Here is a 16,421-nt window from a genome sequence, read left to right as displayed (position 1 = left end):
CCGCTGTGAGAAGGTCAGTGTCATGCTCTGCAGGAGAGGGTGTCCCAGCAGGTGCGGTGGAGTGTTGGGGAGTTGGGCCTGTCTGGAGACTGGCTGGCCGGGTTTCCGATGGATGGTACATTGGATGGGAGACCAGGAGAGAGTCAAGGAGGACACCACGCTTTGAGGCTTGAACAATCAGGAAGGCAGGCGTTGCCCGTGCTAAGGGGAAGACAATGAGAGGAGCCTGTGAGGGGGCAGGAGAGGGTGTCCTTTGGCCATCCTAAGTTTGGGATGCTCATTAGACGTCCAAGTGCAGCTGCCAAGTCAGTGATTGAATATAGCAGTCTGGAGTTCAGGGGCACGTTCTGGACTGGAGACAGTACTGAGGAGTCATCGGCCTGAGGCTGGCATCTAAAGCTATGAGCACATGGCCAGGTGCGGTGGCTCACGCCTGTAATCCCAGCACTTTGGGAGGCCAAGGCAGGTGGATCACATGAAGTCAAGAGTTTGAGACTAGCCTGACCAACATGGTAAAATCTTGTCTCTATTAAAAGAAAAAAAAAAGGAGCCAGGTATGGTGGCTCATGCCCGTAATCCAAGCTATTCTGGAGGCTGAGGCAGGAGAAACACTTGAACTTGGGAGATGGAGGTTGCCGTGAGTCAAGATTGCGCCACTGTCCTCCAGCCTGGGTGACAGAATGAGACTTAAAAAAAAAAAAAAAAAAAAAGCTACAAGCGCAGGTCCAAGTTCGCAGGGATGCCTGGTTTTCAAAGCTGCGATGGGATGGGGTGCTCGTCGTGTGCCAGACACTTCATCTAACAGTCTTTAGGCCCTGTGGCTGCTGGTCAGGGTAGGTCTCGTCACCACCTGCTTACAGATGAGGACACGGGCACAGAGAAGGGGAGTGACTTGCCTTGGTGGCACAGCTGGACTTGACCCCACTTTGTCTACCTCGAGCGCACCCTCCATCCCCAGCACACCCTTCCCCCCTGCAGCTCTGGGACGCCTCATGCCCTGGGACTTCCTCGGTTGGTGCCCACCTCTGTTCTAACAGCTCCTCAAGGGCCGTCTTCCAATGGGGGCCCTATGGGAGGCACTAAGAGGCAGACCTTGGGGCCGGCAGTGAGTATCCTAAGACCTGAGATCTGAGACAGGGCCTGATTCAGCAGGGGTATCCCGCCTTGTATGCCTGAGCCACACAGCCACAATGCAGCTACTGCGCCCGGCCTGTGCTGTGAGCTGGGTCTCTGGCCCCCACCAGGCATGCTGTGGGAAATCTTCCCTGCTGAGTGCAGGTGCAGGCAGAGGCCTTCACGCTGCTCAATGCTCATGGCCCCCGTGGAGCCAGCAGGGAGGCCATCCCACATCCCAGGAAGCTGGCAGCTTGAGAAATTACCCTCCATAATACCGGGAGGCCCCTTCCCACTCCTCCTCAGGAAGTAAAGGTACCTGGCTGGGAGGCCCACACGTGGTGGCTGAGCCCCTCCCTCCGCCTTGCCATAATTCCCCCTGGCTGCCTGCCAGCAGCCGGCTCCCCAGCAGGGCCCCTGTCATCCCAGGATATCAGGCCCTCCCACCTCCAGTTGATGCAGCCCAGCCCCCCAGCTCAGCCTCCCTACCCTTTGCAATCTCCCCAGGTGACCTGCCCTCCTCTGATTCCTGCCTTTGTAGGAGGCTTCCCCGGCCCTGCTGTGAAGGGAGTCCCTGAGATGATCAGTTCACAGTCTGAGAGGGGGACGGGGACCTGTTCCAGGTCATAAGACAGGCTGGCCTCACACTAATGTGCTCTCTCCCTGGTGGCCTAGGACATGGGACATGCCCCTCTCCCGCTCTGGGCCTCTGAATGGGGAGGGGGCGGAGGAGATATGCTTTGACGTTGTTGTGGTTCAGACTCCCAGGTTTCTTAGAGACTCGACTCGGGCAACCCTGGGGCTGTGTCTGGGCCATGTTATGCCGAGCTTAAAGATACCCCAGTGCAGGCTGCAGGTCTGGCTGCTAAGTGTGTGTTTGCATGTAGATCGAGTTGGGTGTGGCTGTTGTAGGAGTTGTGGTGTGCATACAAAGGTGTATGTGTATAGACGTATGTGTGCCTTTTTATGCCTGTGCGTGCTCAGTGGTGCATGCGTGTCGTGTGTGTGCACAAGTGTGTGCCCATGTGCGTGCAGATTGAGGGGCTGGGTTGATGGCTGTACCGAGGGTGTGTAGCTGCTGGTGTGGGCATGGATGGGTGGGTTGAGTATGTGTGCCCAGGAGTGTTTGTGCACACAGGTGTGCAGATGTGTGAGTGCAAATGATAGTGTGTGCAGGTGGATGTGTGTAGATGTGTGTGAGTACATTTGTTTCTATATGTATGTGTGTACCCAGGTGTGAAGGGGTGCGTGAGCCCAGCGAGTCAGATGCAAGGGTGCAGCTGTGAGCTCAGGCGTACGTGTCAATGCAGATACGTACATGTATGTTGATGTGTGTGTGAGCAGGCGTGCATGTGTACACACACGCACTTGCATGTGCTCAGCGGCACCCATTCCCCCGGGGTGCGGGTGCCGGCACAGAGGAAAGCTGTCTGTGCTGCTCTAGTGAGCAGGCGGATGGATTTCCCAGCCTTAGCCTGGATTTTCAAGGCTTAACACTGCAGCCATTTGGAATTACACTGAGCGGGCTTTCTCCGCTATATGGGGTTACTGCTCAGTCATGCTTGTATAGGATGTGGCTGCAGAGGCAGGCAGGGTGTGGGGAAGTTCGTGTGTCTGGTTTGTACAGATACTGAGGATCTCGGTTCCTATCAGGGTCGGCCTGCAGAAGAACAAGGCAGGCAGAGCTCCTTGGTGTCCCCACCGGGGCCCCTTGAGCCCTGTACCCCCAGGCCTAGCACAAAAGCAGAAAATTCATCATCCACATCCATAGCTGCTCCTTCCTGTGCCCTTTCCTTACCCCAGGTGTCCTCTGTCTTCCCACATCAAACCCAGCTCAGACCACATCCTTCACTGGGAGCACGTGCCTAGTGAGGCTGAATGCAGGATTCCTCACAGAGGATGGGGTGCAGCGAGGGCCCATCCACACAGGGGAGCTGGGGTGATGGGAGTTCAGGCACCAGCGGGCTGAGAGGGTGGGTGGGAGAGGAGGCGAGATCACAGCCCGAAGGCCGCCTCTCATTCTGCCTGCCTTTAAGACCCTCGTGGTGCCTGGGTTCAGCGCCCTGGCAGTGCCAGCTGGGGTTTAGAGGGCCACTGTTTCTCTGATAAGAGTTAACCTGCTATCACCTCCTGGTGGCCATGTGTGCCTTCACAGAGGGGCTCAAGAAACAATGTCTGAGCCAGAGGCAGGCTCCCGTGGCGTGGCTCAAATTCCACACCCTGGGGCAAGGAGTGGAACTGGGGGTGGGCAGCCCCACTCCCTCCTGCTGTGTATAGGGCCTACCTCCCAGCAGGGGATGGCTAGAGGAGCCCCCAGGGCCCATGCTGGGATGGAGGGGTTTGATCTTCTTATACTCCATCTTGTATTTTGTTTGCAGAAAGGCTCTTAGGCTGAAAAACACAATAGAACACCAGTGACCGTGCCCATGCCTGTGTTCCGAGTTGGCTGTATAATTTTCAGGGCCCAGCACAAAATGAAAACGACCGGCCCACTGTTCAGAAATTATCCACAATTCAATATGGTGGCAGCAGGACCTTAAAGCGAGAGCTGGCCCTTGTAGGCACAGGCCCCTGGGTGACTGCGCAGTTGAACACCCATATCGCTGGCCCTGTCTGTGTTCACGGAGGGGCGTCTGGTGCCCAGAGAGGGGAGGGAACTTGCCAGCATCCCACGGTGGGCTGGGGCTGAGTAGATTCTGGAACCCGGGCCACTGACCCTCAACATAGACCTGTGTCCCCTGCAAGGGTTCCTCTGCCTCTATATCTGGTCCCTGGTCCCACCAACCCCATATGGCCCATTGCACTCCACCCATCAACAAGGCGCGGGCAAAGGGTCTAGATGGGTGTCTCACCTGGAATATAACCCCTATACCCAAGAACCTGCAGTGTGAGAGGAGAGCCGCCCCCTGCCCTCAGGGAACTCTGATGTAATGAGGGAGTCACACCTTGCCCCCAGGGAACTACCACCCCATGGTGAAGACCCAGATGACAAGCCAATTCTCCACTAGCCCAGGACTCTATGATATTTCCCACGGGTCTGTTTTGATGCTCTGGAGCCTCTCCCCGCCCTCTCTCACCCTGATCACCCCGCCTTCTCTCACCTTGATATCTTGGGCGAGAGACAGCCAGCATCCCCCTGCTGTCTGGTCATGACCTTTCCCTCTGGGAGAGCCCCACGCCCAGGGTTGAGAGCATAAGCGGTTGTATGAGGATGGAGGCCTGTCTGTGTCTGGAGGGGTGTGTGCTTACTCGGGGACAGGCTTTCATTTTCCCTGGGCCTGTGACATTTTCCTGAACCAGTGGCTGCTCTCAGCCTCCTTCCCCTTGGAGCTCTGCCTGACGTGGGCCACGCCGGCCTGGAGGCTGGACTTTGAAAAGTGTTAGCGCCTTGGCCCGGGCATGTCATAGCTGTCCGGCCGTCCTCCATGTCTCTTTTCAGTTTCACCTCAGTGTGTGCGATCACTAAAAGCAACTTTCACATGGCTTTACAGTCTGTGCCTGGGGTTCCCTCATGGTTTAGGTGAGGTAGCTGCTTTTGTCCCATTGCACTGAGGAAAAAACGGAGGCCCACAGAAGGGCAGGACTCTCCTTTTAGGCCCTGCAGCTTTTCTAGCCCCTCTCTCAAAGGGAGGAAACCCAGGGCAGGGTGGCTGGAAATGAAGGTCATACCATCCAGTGTCACGAGGCATTTATGGAGGGGCGTGCAAGGGACAGGGAGGAATGTAAGAACCAGAAGACCTGGTCTGTACGTGGAGGGTACTGCCAGATGGGGCCAGGGCCCCTGCGCCTTCAGGACACAAGTCCAGACCTGTGTCCACACTGCTGGTCTGGGTGTAAGAAATGAAAGGTGTCATGGGGGCTCCTAGAGCTGGGGGTCAGGAGAGGCTTCCTGGAGGAGGTGGCACATCAGCCACATTCCAGGGCAGGGCCCAGCCCAGAAAGAGCAGATCCGGGGAAGAGCATTTCCTGCCTCCCTCATGCCCAGACCTGGGAGGCTTAGCCTGAGTCTCCTTTGGTCCCACCTTGACTGAGGGGTTCAGAGGGGCAGCTGAGGCCTGGAGAACCTGAAGGAAGCGGGAAGCAGGGAGGGGAACCCCAGACGGGGAACAGTGGGAATTGCCAGGCCCTGCCTGGAAGGCCTTACTATTGTAAAATGGATTATCCGACATCCAGATTAATGCGCTTTCATTTTGCTAAACATCTGTCACCGTTAGTGCTGGCGAGCGAGCGTGAAATGAGCTCTGACTGCTGCCACCACCATATCGCGATGGGCGCTGAGGATCCTGGGCTCTGCACCGAGGACTGTCGGTGGGGGGCAGTCACCGAATGGGGGCCTGGTCTGAGGGGCTGTGGCATGATCACGGGGTGTTATTCCAAGGCACCCAGGGGTGCTCCTCTCACCCTCAGCCCTGAGAAGGGCCGGCTGTGGTCTCCTGAGAGCCCCTCCTCAGGCGTGCCGCCTCTGCACAGCAAATAACAGCAGTAAGCTGAAAAACGGCACTTACCATGTGCCAGATGTTTTCCACACTTTTTAAACATTTATTAAGTCACTTAACTCTCACAACAGCCCTAGGAGGTAAGTACTGCCATGATCATGCCTGTGTTATATATGAGAAAACTGAGGCACAAGGATGTGATGTGTCCAAGATCACACAGCTGGAAGTGGTGAGCCAAGATTTGAATACAGAAACCCTGGTCTGCAGTCCCAGCTCCATGCCACGACTCGCTGATGCCTGAAGGCAGGGGGATGCAGGGTGGGGTCCCCATGTGCGTCCCTGGGTGGGAACTGGCGGGGGTCAGGGCCCGCAGTCGGGGCGGAGCCTGCTCTGACGCCGCCCTGCCCTCTGCCAGCTGTACATCCAGACGACGACGCTGACGGTCTCCGTGAGTCTCAGCGCCTCGGTGTCCCTGGGAATGCTCTACATGCCCAAGGTGTATATCATCCTCTTCCACCCGGAGCAGAACGTGCCCAAGCGCAAGCGCAGCCTCAAAGCCGTCGTCACGGCGGCCGCCATGTCCAACAAGTTCACGCAGAAGGGCAACTTCCGGCCCAACGGCGAGGCCAAGTCTGAGCTCTGCGAAAATCTGGAGGCCCCAGGTGAGCTGCCGGCCCCATTCTGTCCCCTCGGGCCCGGGCCGGCTCCTTTTGCAGCAGGTCGGCTGAGTTCCCGCCATGCCCCGTCCTAGGGAGGCGGCGGGGGACACTGGGGGAACCCTGAGGCTACAGGTGGGGACCACCCTCTCAGGGAGAGCCCCAAGGCACCACATCAGAGCCCGTTGTGTCCTGCCCCTCCTGGTGGCCTGGAGAGAACCTCAAGGTTCCCCAGCCGGTGCCCTAGCAGCGCCCTTCCAGGGATCTGTGCCCCACCCCGAGCCAGGCCACCAGGGGGCGCCTGGCCCCTGAGGGTGAGCGGGGAGCCCTGGATTTCTCTGTTCTGTGCCCTTTCAGCCCCTGTGGGGGAAGGGGTCGTCCCAGGGGCCCTGCACACTGGCCCTTTGGTAGCCGGGTGGGGTGGGAGCCGCCCTGGGCCCAGAGCAGCTGTAGCATCCAGCTTGGCTTTGTCCAGCCACCTCCTAGCAGGCACCCGAGTGATGGGGACCCCAGACACGGGCTGGCCAGGACCAGTGGGTGAGGGGCAGGGTGAGGCAGAGGGGCCCACAGAACTGCCGGCCTCGGCCCTCAGGTGGCCACCTGTCCAGGGATTGTCTGAGGAGACCCGGCGGGAGGTGAGGCTTTGTGGTGGGGGAGGGCACCAGGCAGGGACCCTGGCGGCTGAGGGGCAGGCCTGTGGTCTGGGGCTGGCCAGGACAGGTCCCTCCAGGGCTGGTTACGGGGCAGTGCCACCATCTTTGCCAACTCCCCTCTTCCTCTGGGAGCCAGCCTGTGCTCCTCTGTTGTGGAGAGTATGCTGGCTCTGACACCCTCCCAGTCTCTGATCAACCCCCGATGCCTGTGTGTCCCCCTTTCCCTCCCCTGTGACCTCTGGTTCTTTCCAGACCTCCTCCTCCCCCCAGAACACTCCTCCCCCCAGCCCTACCTACGACCCTGGGGCTCCCTTTGGGTGCCATGCTAGCCCCCATACAGAGCTGGGAAGGGGCAGAGGGGCCCATGGGACTCCTGCCCTTGGCCTTTCATGTCTTCCTGGATGTCCAGAAACCCAGATGATGCCCTGATCAGGCCTTTCTGCCAAGTGGGGACCCCACCCCTGCCCCAGTTTTCTTCCTTCCTGTGGAGACTTCCCTTCTCGGCTCTCAGGTCCCATTCCCTCAAGGCACCCTCTCTGCCATGTGCAGAAGCAGGTCTGTCACATGGGCTTTTACCCAGTGCTCCTGAGCGCTCCTCCCGGAGGCGACATCTGACCCCAAAGGCTTACACTGCAGGTGCTGTGACAGGCCAGGGGGCCCCATAAAGGGTGGGGCCCTCACAGAGAGCTCTGACGGCTCAGCGCTGGCCCTGCCTTCTGCCTTTGCTCCAGCCGGTCACCTGGGAACATGGGACGACGACCCACTCCTGCCAGAGAAGGAAGAGTATGGAGACCTGAGGAGGGAGACCCTGTATCCCCAGACCCCTGCTTCCTGCCCAGGAGGAGCTTGAGGGCCTCCAGGCTGTGGGGTGGCCCCCTTGGGTCTCACCTCCAGCTGCTCTGGGCTTGGGACGGACTGAGGAGTCTGTGGTCACCCAGATCCCCTGCAGGCCTTGGCATCCTCCCCACAGAAAGTCTTAGGGGCTTCCAAGGTAGGGAAACAGGGAGCCCTTCTCCCCATCTCCTGTGTGAAGGCCAGTGGCCAGCACCTTTTGCCCCACCGTCTCTCAGCTCAGTGATAACAGGGGCCATGGAGGCACCAGGCAGGAGCCAGGTGATTGATTCTGCGGACAGCTGGACTGAGGGGCTGTGAGCAGGAGTGGGAAAGTGTCACTCCTGTGGAGCAGGGACATTTTTCACTCTGTCACTGGCAGGCTACGTATCTTTAAACAAACAACAGAATAAATAATTCAGGGGCCTGATTGTAGGCAGATCGGGTGCGGGTGTGGAGACGAGGGGCGACAAGTGGGGGCTGTCAGCGGGCGCCTGGCGCTGCCTGGCTAATTGTTATCTGAGCCTCCGGCAACTGAGAGCAGGCAGCCAGGGCCTGCCGTCAGCACCGGGTGGGCTCGGGGCCTCGGCCCACACCCCTTGGCCTTCCCCTCACACTGAGGGAGCTCCAGGAGTGTTGCTGTCCCCATCCTGTCCCCACTGCTGGAGTGATTCCAGCCCTGTCCTTCTGCCCAGCATGTTGCAGGATTTAGAGTGTTTCTGGCCCGGCACGGTGGCTCACACCTGCAATCCCAGCACTTTGGGAGGCCGAGGCGGGCGGTTCACAAGGTCAAGAAATCGAGACCATCCTGGCCAACATGGTGAAACCTTGTCTCCACTAAAAATACAAAAATTAGCTGGGTGTGGTGGTTTAGGCCTGTAGTCCCAGCTACTTGAGAGGCTGAGGCAGGAGAATCGCTTGAACCCGAAAGGCGGAGGTTGCAGTGAACTGGGATTGTGCCACTGCACTCCATCCTGGCGACAGAGCGAGACTCTGTCTTAAAAACAAAAAAAAAGGAGTGTTTCTGTTTACCTCTTGGCTGACTCCACGTGGTGCTTACTGTTACCCCATCTTACAGAGGAGAGAATCTCGGCTCTGAGAAGGTCAGTTTGTTGGAAGGGCCACACAGCACGCGTCGAGATTCCCCGATAGCATTGCGGGCAGGACTGGACCCCAAGTCTCCTGACTTCTGGCCAGAACCCTTCCTTTGGAGCCTCACTGTCACCTCGGGGGCACCCTGGGCAGACTCTGGCTCCCATTTTCCAGATGGTGAGACTGAGGCTTGGGTGAAAGGCTCCCCAACTTCTGGAACCTGTGAGCTGGATTTTCTAGAGTAGACAGTTTGGGCATTAGAGGAGAGCAGAGACCCTGTGGTCCTTGCTTTCCACGCTTTCTCTAGTCCGCAGCTGCCCCTGGAGTCCCCTGCAGCCAGTGGGGATTTGGTTGTGGCTGCTCGGAGTTTTTTCCACCTCTGAGCCAGGAGTTGCTGACAGGTTTTACAGGCTTGGAAGTCAGTTCCCCGAGGGGCTGATGTCGCCCTGGGGAATTCTCACCAGCCTGACCTGCAGTGATTTGCAGCCATTGCGGCTCTTTTTCTGACCATGGGGGATAGAATGGGGTGAAGATGTTGGGGGCAGTTGGAATTCCCTCAGGAGAAGTAGTCTAGGCACAAAGGGCCGCCCTGCTCATGTTACAGGCAGGGAAACTGAGGTTCAGCAAAGAAGGGGAGGAGCTGCTTGAGGCTCAGAGAGAGTGTGAGGCCTCCCTGCAACTAGAATCTGGGCTCCTGCCCCCAGGGTGCTGATCTGTGCTGATCTCCCTCTCAGCACCTCCTGCCATCCCAGGCCGCCTCCTGGATGCTGCCCCATCCAAGCTGCCCTGTCCCGTGGTCATTCGGCCCTCTTGGTCATCCAGCACCCTGGAAGGACATGGGTCATTTCAGAGATGCTGGTAATTCTTCATGAACTGTAAGGTGCCATGTTTGTTCTTATTCTTTTTTTGGCACCATTTCTCTTCCATTGGCACCTGTCCAGGTGGCACCTAAGCCTTGAAACTTGCCCACCCTTATCCAGCTGGGTGATTCTTCATCACCTGCTTGGATTTTTCTATTGACAGAGAGCTCATAGGACACTGACTCCATCCAGCTCCAGCCAGGAGAAAGTTCTTCCTTTAACTGAGCTGGACTCTGACCTTCATGCCTCCCCACTGGTCCCTTGATGGACCCCTCTGGTCACCCCATCCCCAGCCAGTTTGCTCCTTCCACATATGATATAGACTGGTAGTTGGACACCATAATCCTGCCTATGTTAGTGGGCTTCTAGTTATGCTGCTGTGACAAAGAGGTCCCAGAACAGGGCAGCTCAAATCAGACAGATGTTTGTTTCTCTCTGCTGTAATAGGACATGATGGGTGGGTGGGAGTGGGGACCCAAGATCCTTCCGTCTTGTTCTCCATTGGCTCCCTGAAGATTGAGGCTACATGACCTCGATGGTTGTTCTGCTCATGGAAGGGAAAAGAGAAGAAGCATGGGGGAAAGACTCATTTTAATTGAATGACGTGGGAGTGGCACAGTCCTTTCATGTGTATTTCATGAGGAAGGGCGCAGTCGGGTAAGGCGTCACCTAGCTGCAAGGGAGGCTGGGAAACAGTCCTTCAGAGTCATGTGCCCAGTGAAACAGGGGAGAGAGATGGGGGGACAACTTGTAGACCACCAACCACATTTGTCCTCCAATTTCCTCTTCTCCAGACCTGATGCCCCTGGCTGCGTCTGGCAGATGTGTCTCCTTTTTGAGCCGACATATCCTGACCTAGGGTCAGGGCAGCTTTAAGACAAAGGGCAGCTGGTTTCTCCCACCACTGCTTCTCTCCACACTTGCAGACCAGCCCCTGCCCCAGGCAGCAATAGTGCCCTGATTACCACCACTGAGCTGGCCCCCAGGCCACTGAGGGAGCCCTAAACCCTGGCTGGACAAGACAAAACCAAGGGTCTGACCAGGTCCCTCACCCCTCTGGCCTCAGTTCCTCATCTGTCAAATGGGATGATGTTTCTTTGGCCTCCTCACTAGACAGCTGTGGGGTCTGTACTCTGGAGGGGTGGGGGACACTCACACTGCCCATGAGAGCTGCTGATCACTCAGCTGCGGACAGGAATGGGAGATACCCTGATGTCCCACCCCAGTCCCAGTGTGGAGTAAGGGCCAGAGGGACAGGAGCAGAAAAGGGGGGCTCAAGACTGAGGGAGGCGGGCACCGAGAGGTAGAAAGGGTGGATGCTCAGAGGGCCGTACAGCCCTGGGGAACTTGTGTTTCCTTGGGCGTGGGGCAGAGGGCTGAGTCAATCCCATGCCTTAGTTTCTAGCCATGCATGGCCCTGCATTGGTTTTCATCATTTATTTCCTCTGTCCCCATTCCCCACTGTCTTTCCCTAGACCACTGTTCTATTTTAATGTATATTCCTTACGTATGCGTGTCCAAAATGTGTGTGGTTGAACTTCTGAAAGACTTTTCTATGATAGTATTTTAAGGTTATATGATGTCATAAAGAAGGTTTCTTTTGAAGTGTGGTAGAATTAGGAGGTGGCAGGGGCCCCATGCTGGGGAGACCCTCACAAGGGAGTGGGCTGTGGGAGGGAGTGCTAGAGGGAGGCATCGTCTCTCGAGTGACAAAGGGAAGAGGAAAGGCAAGCAGCCCAGCCCGGCAAAGGCGTGGAGGTGGGAAACACGGGCCCAGTCCCTGGATGGGGAGCTGGGAACAGCAGGAGAAGCTGCTGGATGGGCCAGGTAGGGCTGGTGCACACTTTGGGGTGATGTTGCTTGCTCAGCTCAGGACCGGGTGCCATGAGAGGTGGGGAGCTGTGGTAGGTTCTTGAGCAGGGCTGTGCCCATGTGGAAGGAGAGTTTGAGAATAGCAGCCCCTGATTCCTGGGTACCCCTGCTCTCTCTCCTTCCAGCGCTGGCCACCAAACAGACTTACGTCACTTACACCAACCATGCAATCTAGCGAGGCCATGGAGCTGAGCAGGAGGAGGAGCCGTGACCCTGTGGATGGTGTGACGGGCCAGGGCCACACCCAAGGGCCCAGCTGATGTCTGGCCTGCCCGTGGGCGCCCACGGACATGGCTTGGTGCTGAGGACAGCAGAGCCCCCGGCCGTCACTGCTGGCAGCCTGGGAAAGCCGGGTGGGCGACAGGAAGACAAGGGGCCGGGGCAGTGCCAGGCCATCACGAGAGCCCGCATCTTGGACCATTGTCCTTCCCAGCCCCAAACCACAGGGGCTCAGGTCGTGTGGGCCCCAGTGCCAGATCTCTCCCTCCCTCTGTGTCCGTCTGTGCTGCTGGCGACACCCCCGTCTCTCCAGCCCTGTCTTTCTGTTCTCTTATCAATTTGTTTCACCTTTCCCGTCTCTGGTGTCCCCGGCTGCTTTCTGTGTCTCGTTTCTGGCTCTTGCCTCTGACTCCTCTCCCTCATCCTCTCTGTCCTCAGCTCCTCCTGCTTTCTTGGGTCCCACCGGTGTCACTCTTCCACCGTTTTCTTTCCTGTCCTCCTCCGCTTCATTCTCGTGCAGCCGTTGCTCCGCTCTCCCGGCTACCCTTCCCCATTCATCAAACCTTCCACGTCACAAAAGAGAAAAAAGGAAAAAAACTCAAAACACAAAAAAGCCAAAACAAAAGCAAATGTCGAGTGTGTTGCCAAGTGCTGCGTCCTCCTGGTGGCCTCTGTGTGTGTCCCTGTGGCCCGCAGCCTGCCCCCCCCGCGCCCCACCCGTCTGCCGTGTCCTGCCCGCCTGCCCGCCTGCCCCTCCTGCCGACCACACGGAGTTCAGTGCCTGGGTGTTTGGTGATGGTTATTGACGACAATGTGTAGCGCATGATTGTTTTTATACCAAGAACATTTCTAATAAAAATAAACACATGGTTTTGCACCTGGGCTCCACATCCACTGAGGGTCCTGCCATGGGACGGCAGGCTCAGCCTGCAGCTGGAGGGCCTGGACCTAGATGGAAGCAGGACCTGGGCTGTGGAGACCCAGGGCTAGGGGGTCATGGCTGCTGCTCCCTAGGCTGGGATCTAGGGTGGTGTGGAGAGGCCTTGGGCAGGGAGGGCCCAGGTTTCCAGGTAAGGGGCAGGGACATTGCAGGAAATTCCAGGAATCAGCACCTGGTAGTCCCCTCGGTAGGGAGATGCTTTGTCCCCTGCCCTGCAGCCCTGGGAGGTAACTTTTCTGCCCTGCCTGCCGTCTGTCTCACACCCCTCACACCTGGGACTGCTCTCCCGCCCCCGCCCCCCCACAACCTTCGCCTCTCTCCTTCCAGCCAGGAAATCCTCTTGTGAAGTTAGCTTCCAGGGCTGCCAGCATCACAGCCATCCCTGCCTGCTTGTATTGTCTCCAGGTTCGGTGCTAAGGCGATGTGTGTCTGTCCCGGAGATCTCTGTGTGGTGTGTGTCCACGTGGGCCCACAAGTGCACAGCACAGGCGTGGCCGCGTGGCTGTGTTGGCTGCGTGTCTGTGTGCACGCCCAGTGCCTCCGTGCACGTGCGTGTCTGTCTTGAGTGTCTGATCGTCTGTTCAGGCCCCAGTGGCTTGTGAGGATGCCTGTTTCAGGCCTGTGGCCCGAGACAATCACCGTGAAGGCTCAACCTGCTTCCCTGGCAGGTTGGGAGGTGGGAATCGGGAGCACTTAGGTGCTGGGCTCTGCCAGGGGTAAATTACAGAGCCAGCAACACAATGAGGCCACAGGCAGCAGCTGGAACTGGGCTGCCGGTGACGCCCCTTCTTGCCCCACCCCTGCCCTGCCCCCAGGTCCTGCACCCCCTCCCACCTCCAGACTAGCTGACAGGCACAGTGGAAGGGACTGGAGGAACCCTGGGCAGGGGGCAGGGACTGGGTGTGAGGACATTGAATCACACCAGGTGTTACGTCCCCTTCATCAGCCCACTCTTACTCCTGGCCTGGGCATCTCACACACCTGTGTGTAGGAAATCTCTTCTACCCTGGGATCTGTGTGCAGCACCTAGTAGATGCTCAATAAATGTCTGTGTGAGGGAGACAGGAAGGGAAGCCTCTTGCTGATCATCCTGCTTGTGCAGAATGATTCCTAAGACCACCGCTGCCCAGGAGAGAGTCCACCCAGTGCTCCAGCCCACTCAGGCAGAACTAGGTTGCCAGATCAAGGGTATCTGCCGAAAGCTTCCAGGGCAGTGGAGGGGAGGGTGATAGGAATGTAGAAGGGGGTCCAGCCAGCTCTCCCTGAGGGCGACTCTGGCAGCACCCCCAGCCTGGGCACCCTGCCTGCTCTGTGGCTCACGTCCCTCCTGAAGTGGCTGGTGTTCTGAAGCCCAAGGCTGGGTCCAGGGCAGGGCCTGGAGCCCAGGGGCTTAACCCTCAGCCCAGGACTTGGCTAGGTCCCCCCACATCTGTGGGGCCCCATCTAGGTTCTAAGGGGACAGTCACCTCTTCAAGGGGGATGCTGCCCCTTGGCTCTCAGGAGGGGCCCTCAGGGACTGGAGAGAAACAGCCCTGCCCTCAGGCAGCGTCCAGCGTGAGGGGGAGATACAGCAGACTGCGTCCCAAAGTCAAATGACTGTGAGAATGAGGTGGGTGGAGGAGGGAAGCCTTGGGTGGGTGTGACTTTGGGCATCTGAGCCTGGGGTTCGGAGGTGTGGGTGGGCTCTTCGGGCCTGAGGTGGATGGGAGGGAACCAGGCCCTAGCAAGACTTTTGCCAGCTAGACCTGCCGCAGTTGGGAGGATGGTGCTGCTGCCGGGGTCCTGGCTCCATCACCTAGAAGGCTCGGGCCAGTGCAGCCAGGGCTAGGGCCCACAGCTGGCCTGGGTGGGACCTGCCCTGATGCCCGTGGTGGGAGGAATGCCTGACCCCTCCCGGGAGGCCTGGCTGCTCACCTTTGCTCTCATCCTTAATTATTAATGCCCAGGGAAAGCTGCCAAGTATCTTCAGAATGTTAGATCTCAACGAGCTGTTGGTGGGGGTGGGGGAGGGGTCCAGGGTCCCTGGTGCCCCGGATAGGGAGCCAGCGGTCCCCAGAGACCTTTGCTGTGTGCAAGGGGTATGTCCTCACCCCGTCGGCCTCAGCATCCTCAATGTCCGAACAAAGGGATTGGGCTAGTGGCCATCCCACCCCACAGCACGCTTTCTAACCAGCAGGGGACTTACACAGACGCCGGGCCTCTCCAGAACATTGGACCTGAACTTCTGCGGGGAGGGCTGGGCGTGGCCACGATTTAAAAGCTCCCCAGCAGATGGGCTATGCAGCCAAGTGGGCCAGGTGTGGTACCGGACTTTGTGAAGTCAGGAGGCAACAACAGTGTCCACTCGAGCTTGCCTGGGGCTCAAGCCCAGGGTTGCGCTGCTACCAGCCTGAGCAGGTGCCCAGCAACTTCCAGGCCAGCTGGGTGCATAAGGCACCTCTGTGGAACTCCTAGAACGCTGGGGAGACCAGCCGCAGGAGCAGAGGGCAAGCTGGAGTCTCAGGTCCCTTCCGGCTCCGTGGGGCTGTTCTGAGCTCTAATGTCCTATGGTCTGCCCCTCTCGTCTCGCCGTCTCAGGCCCTGGAGGCAGAGGCATACAGCCAGGCAGGAAAGAGGGCTCAGTGGACCGCATGCCAGTCACCCCACACCGCTTCAGCCTCCAGGCCCTCCAAGGGGTGCCGGGGAGCCCCTGAGAAGAAGCCGAGCCTGCAGGAGGCTGGGTGGCCTCTTTCTGACACCCTGGGTCCACCTCCCAGTCCCGGGTTTCCATCTGCCCGCTGAACAAGGAGGGGACACGGAGGCACTCCCCTGGCACTGAGGGCTCCTTCTGTCCTCCTGCCTGCCCTGGATGGTCCCAGCTGCCCCTCAGGGCTTGGCCCTGGCACTCTGAGCCTCACGGGGCTCAGACCCACCTCCCCTGCCCCCAACCCAGCACTGAATGACACTCGGCACCAGAATCTCACTCCAGTTGGCAAAAGCAGCAATTAGCATCTGATGAGGCTTCTTGCTTTATTTTTAGGTAACCTCCGAGGCCCCGCCTGTGTAATTCAGCCCGCCATTGCTCGGCGGATAATTAAAGCATGTCACCATAATTTGCCTTTTTTTTCTATAAAGCCCCATAATTATGTTTTTATTGCGAGTGAGGGGGAACAAGGAGGGGGGACGGAGAAAACAAAGGGGGGTGGGGTTGGCGCAGGAAATGGGGCTTGGCTCCTTCAGCCAGACCTCCTCCTACTCCATCCGCAGAACCAGGACTCCCACCCCCATTCCGGGTTCGGCTACCCCGGGGGACCCACTTACCTTCCAGGCCACCTCTTCCTCCTTTTATTCTAAAACCAGCCCCAGTTTGCTTCAAAGTACAGTGGGCAGGGAGCGGCAGAGCTGAAGCCAAAGTGGCCGAAAGTGGATGATTCTTGAGCAGGGTATGGGCACGTGGGAAGTCTTTACCCTGCTCTCTTTCCTGTATGCTGAACAATTTCCATAACAAAGAGTTAAACCAAACTCCACTCCCAGGAAAGGGGTTGCTGACTGCAGGGCAACTGGCATCTCCTCTCAGGGCACCTGTTCTTTCTAACTCTGAGGTGAAGGGCTGTCTTTTTTGCACCAGGAGATGCATTTCTGTCATTATTTTGGTGCTGGTGAGTGCCAGTGAGTGATCCTTCCTGGAGCATCTAAAATCATTTTCCAAGCCTGCGGGCCAGCTGGAACAGGCCGGCCAGCTGCCCACGTGGTTTGAGGGAGTCCACTGC

The 16,421-nt window shown here is 58.2% G+C and overlaps 1 protein-coding gene across 8 annotated transcripts in view; it reads left to right on the top strand.

Annotated features, from left to right (window-relative positions):
- GRM4 (glutamate metabotropic receptor 4) overlaps window positions 1–12,609 on the top strand; it is a 125,356-nt gene extending 112,747 nt beyond the window's left edge. For 6 of the 8 annotated variants that reach the window (XM_074397919.1, XM_074397917.1, XM_074397921.1 and 3 more), the window contains 2 exons: window positions 5,965–6,211; window positions 7,590–12,609. In XM_074397919.1, the coding sequence (XP_074254020.1) occupies window positions 5,965–6,211; window positions 7,590–7,708 (366 nt within the window). In that variant the 3' untranslated portion in view covers window positions 7,709–12,609. The remainder of the gene's footprint in view (window positions 1–5,964; window positions 6,212–7,589) is intronic. The other 2 variants (XM_074397920.1, XM_039467751.2) reach the window with 1 other exon arrangement.
- Window positions 12,610–16,421: the final 3,812 nt, after the last annotated feature.

The sequence above is a fragment of the Saimiri boliviensis genome, chromosome 4 (assembly GCF_048565385.1).
Source record: "Saimiri boliviensis isolate mSaiBol1 chromosome 4, mSaiBol1.pri, whole genome shotgun sequence".
Classification (NCBI taxonomy): Eukaryota; Metazoa; Chordata; class Mammalia; order Primates; family Cebidae; genus Saimiri; species Saimiri boliviensis.
Note: the sequence above shows the minus strand (reverse complement) of the source record. Positions and strands in the feature narration are given on the sequence as shown.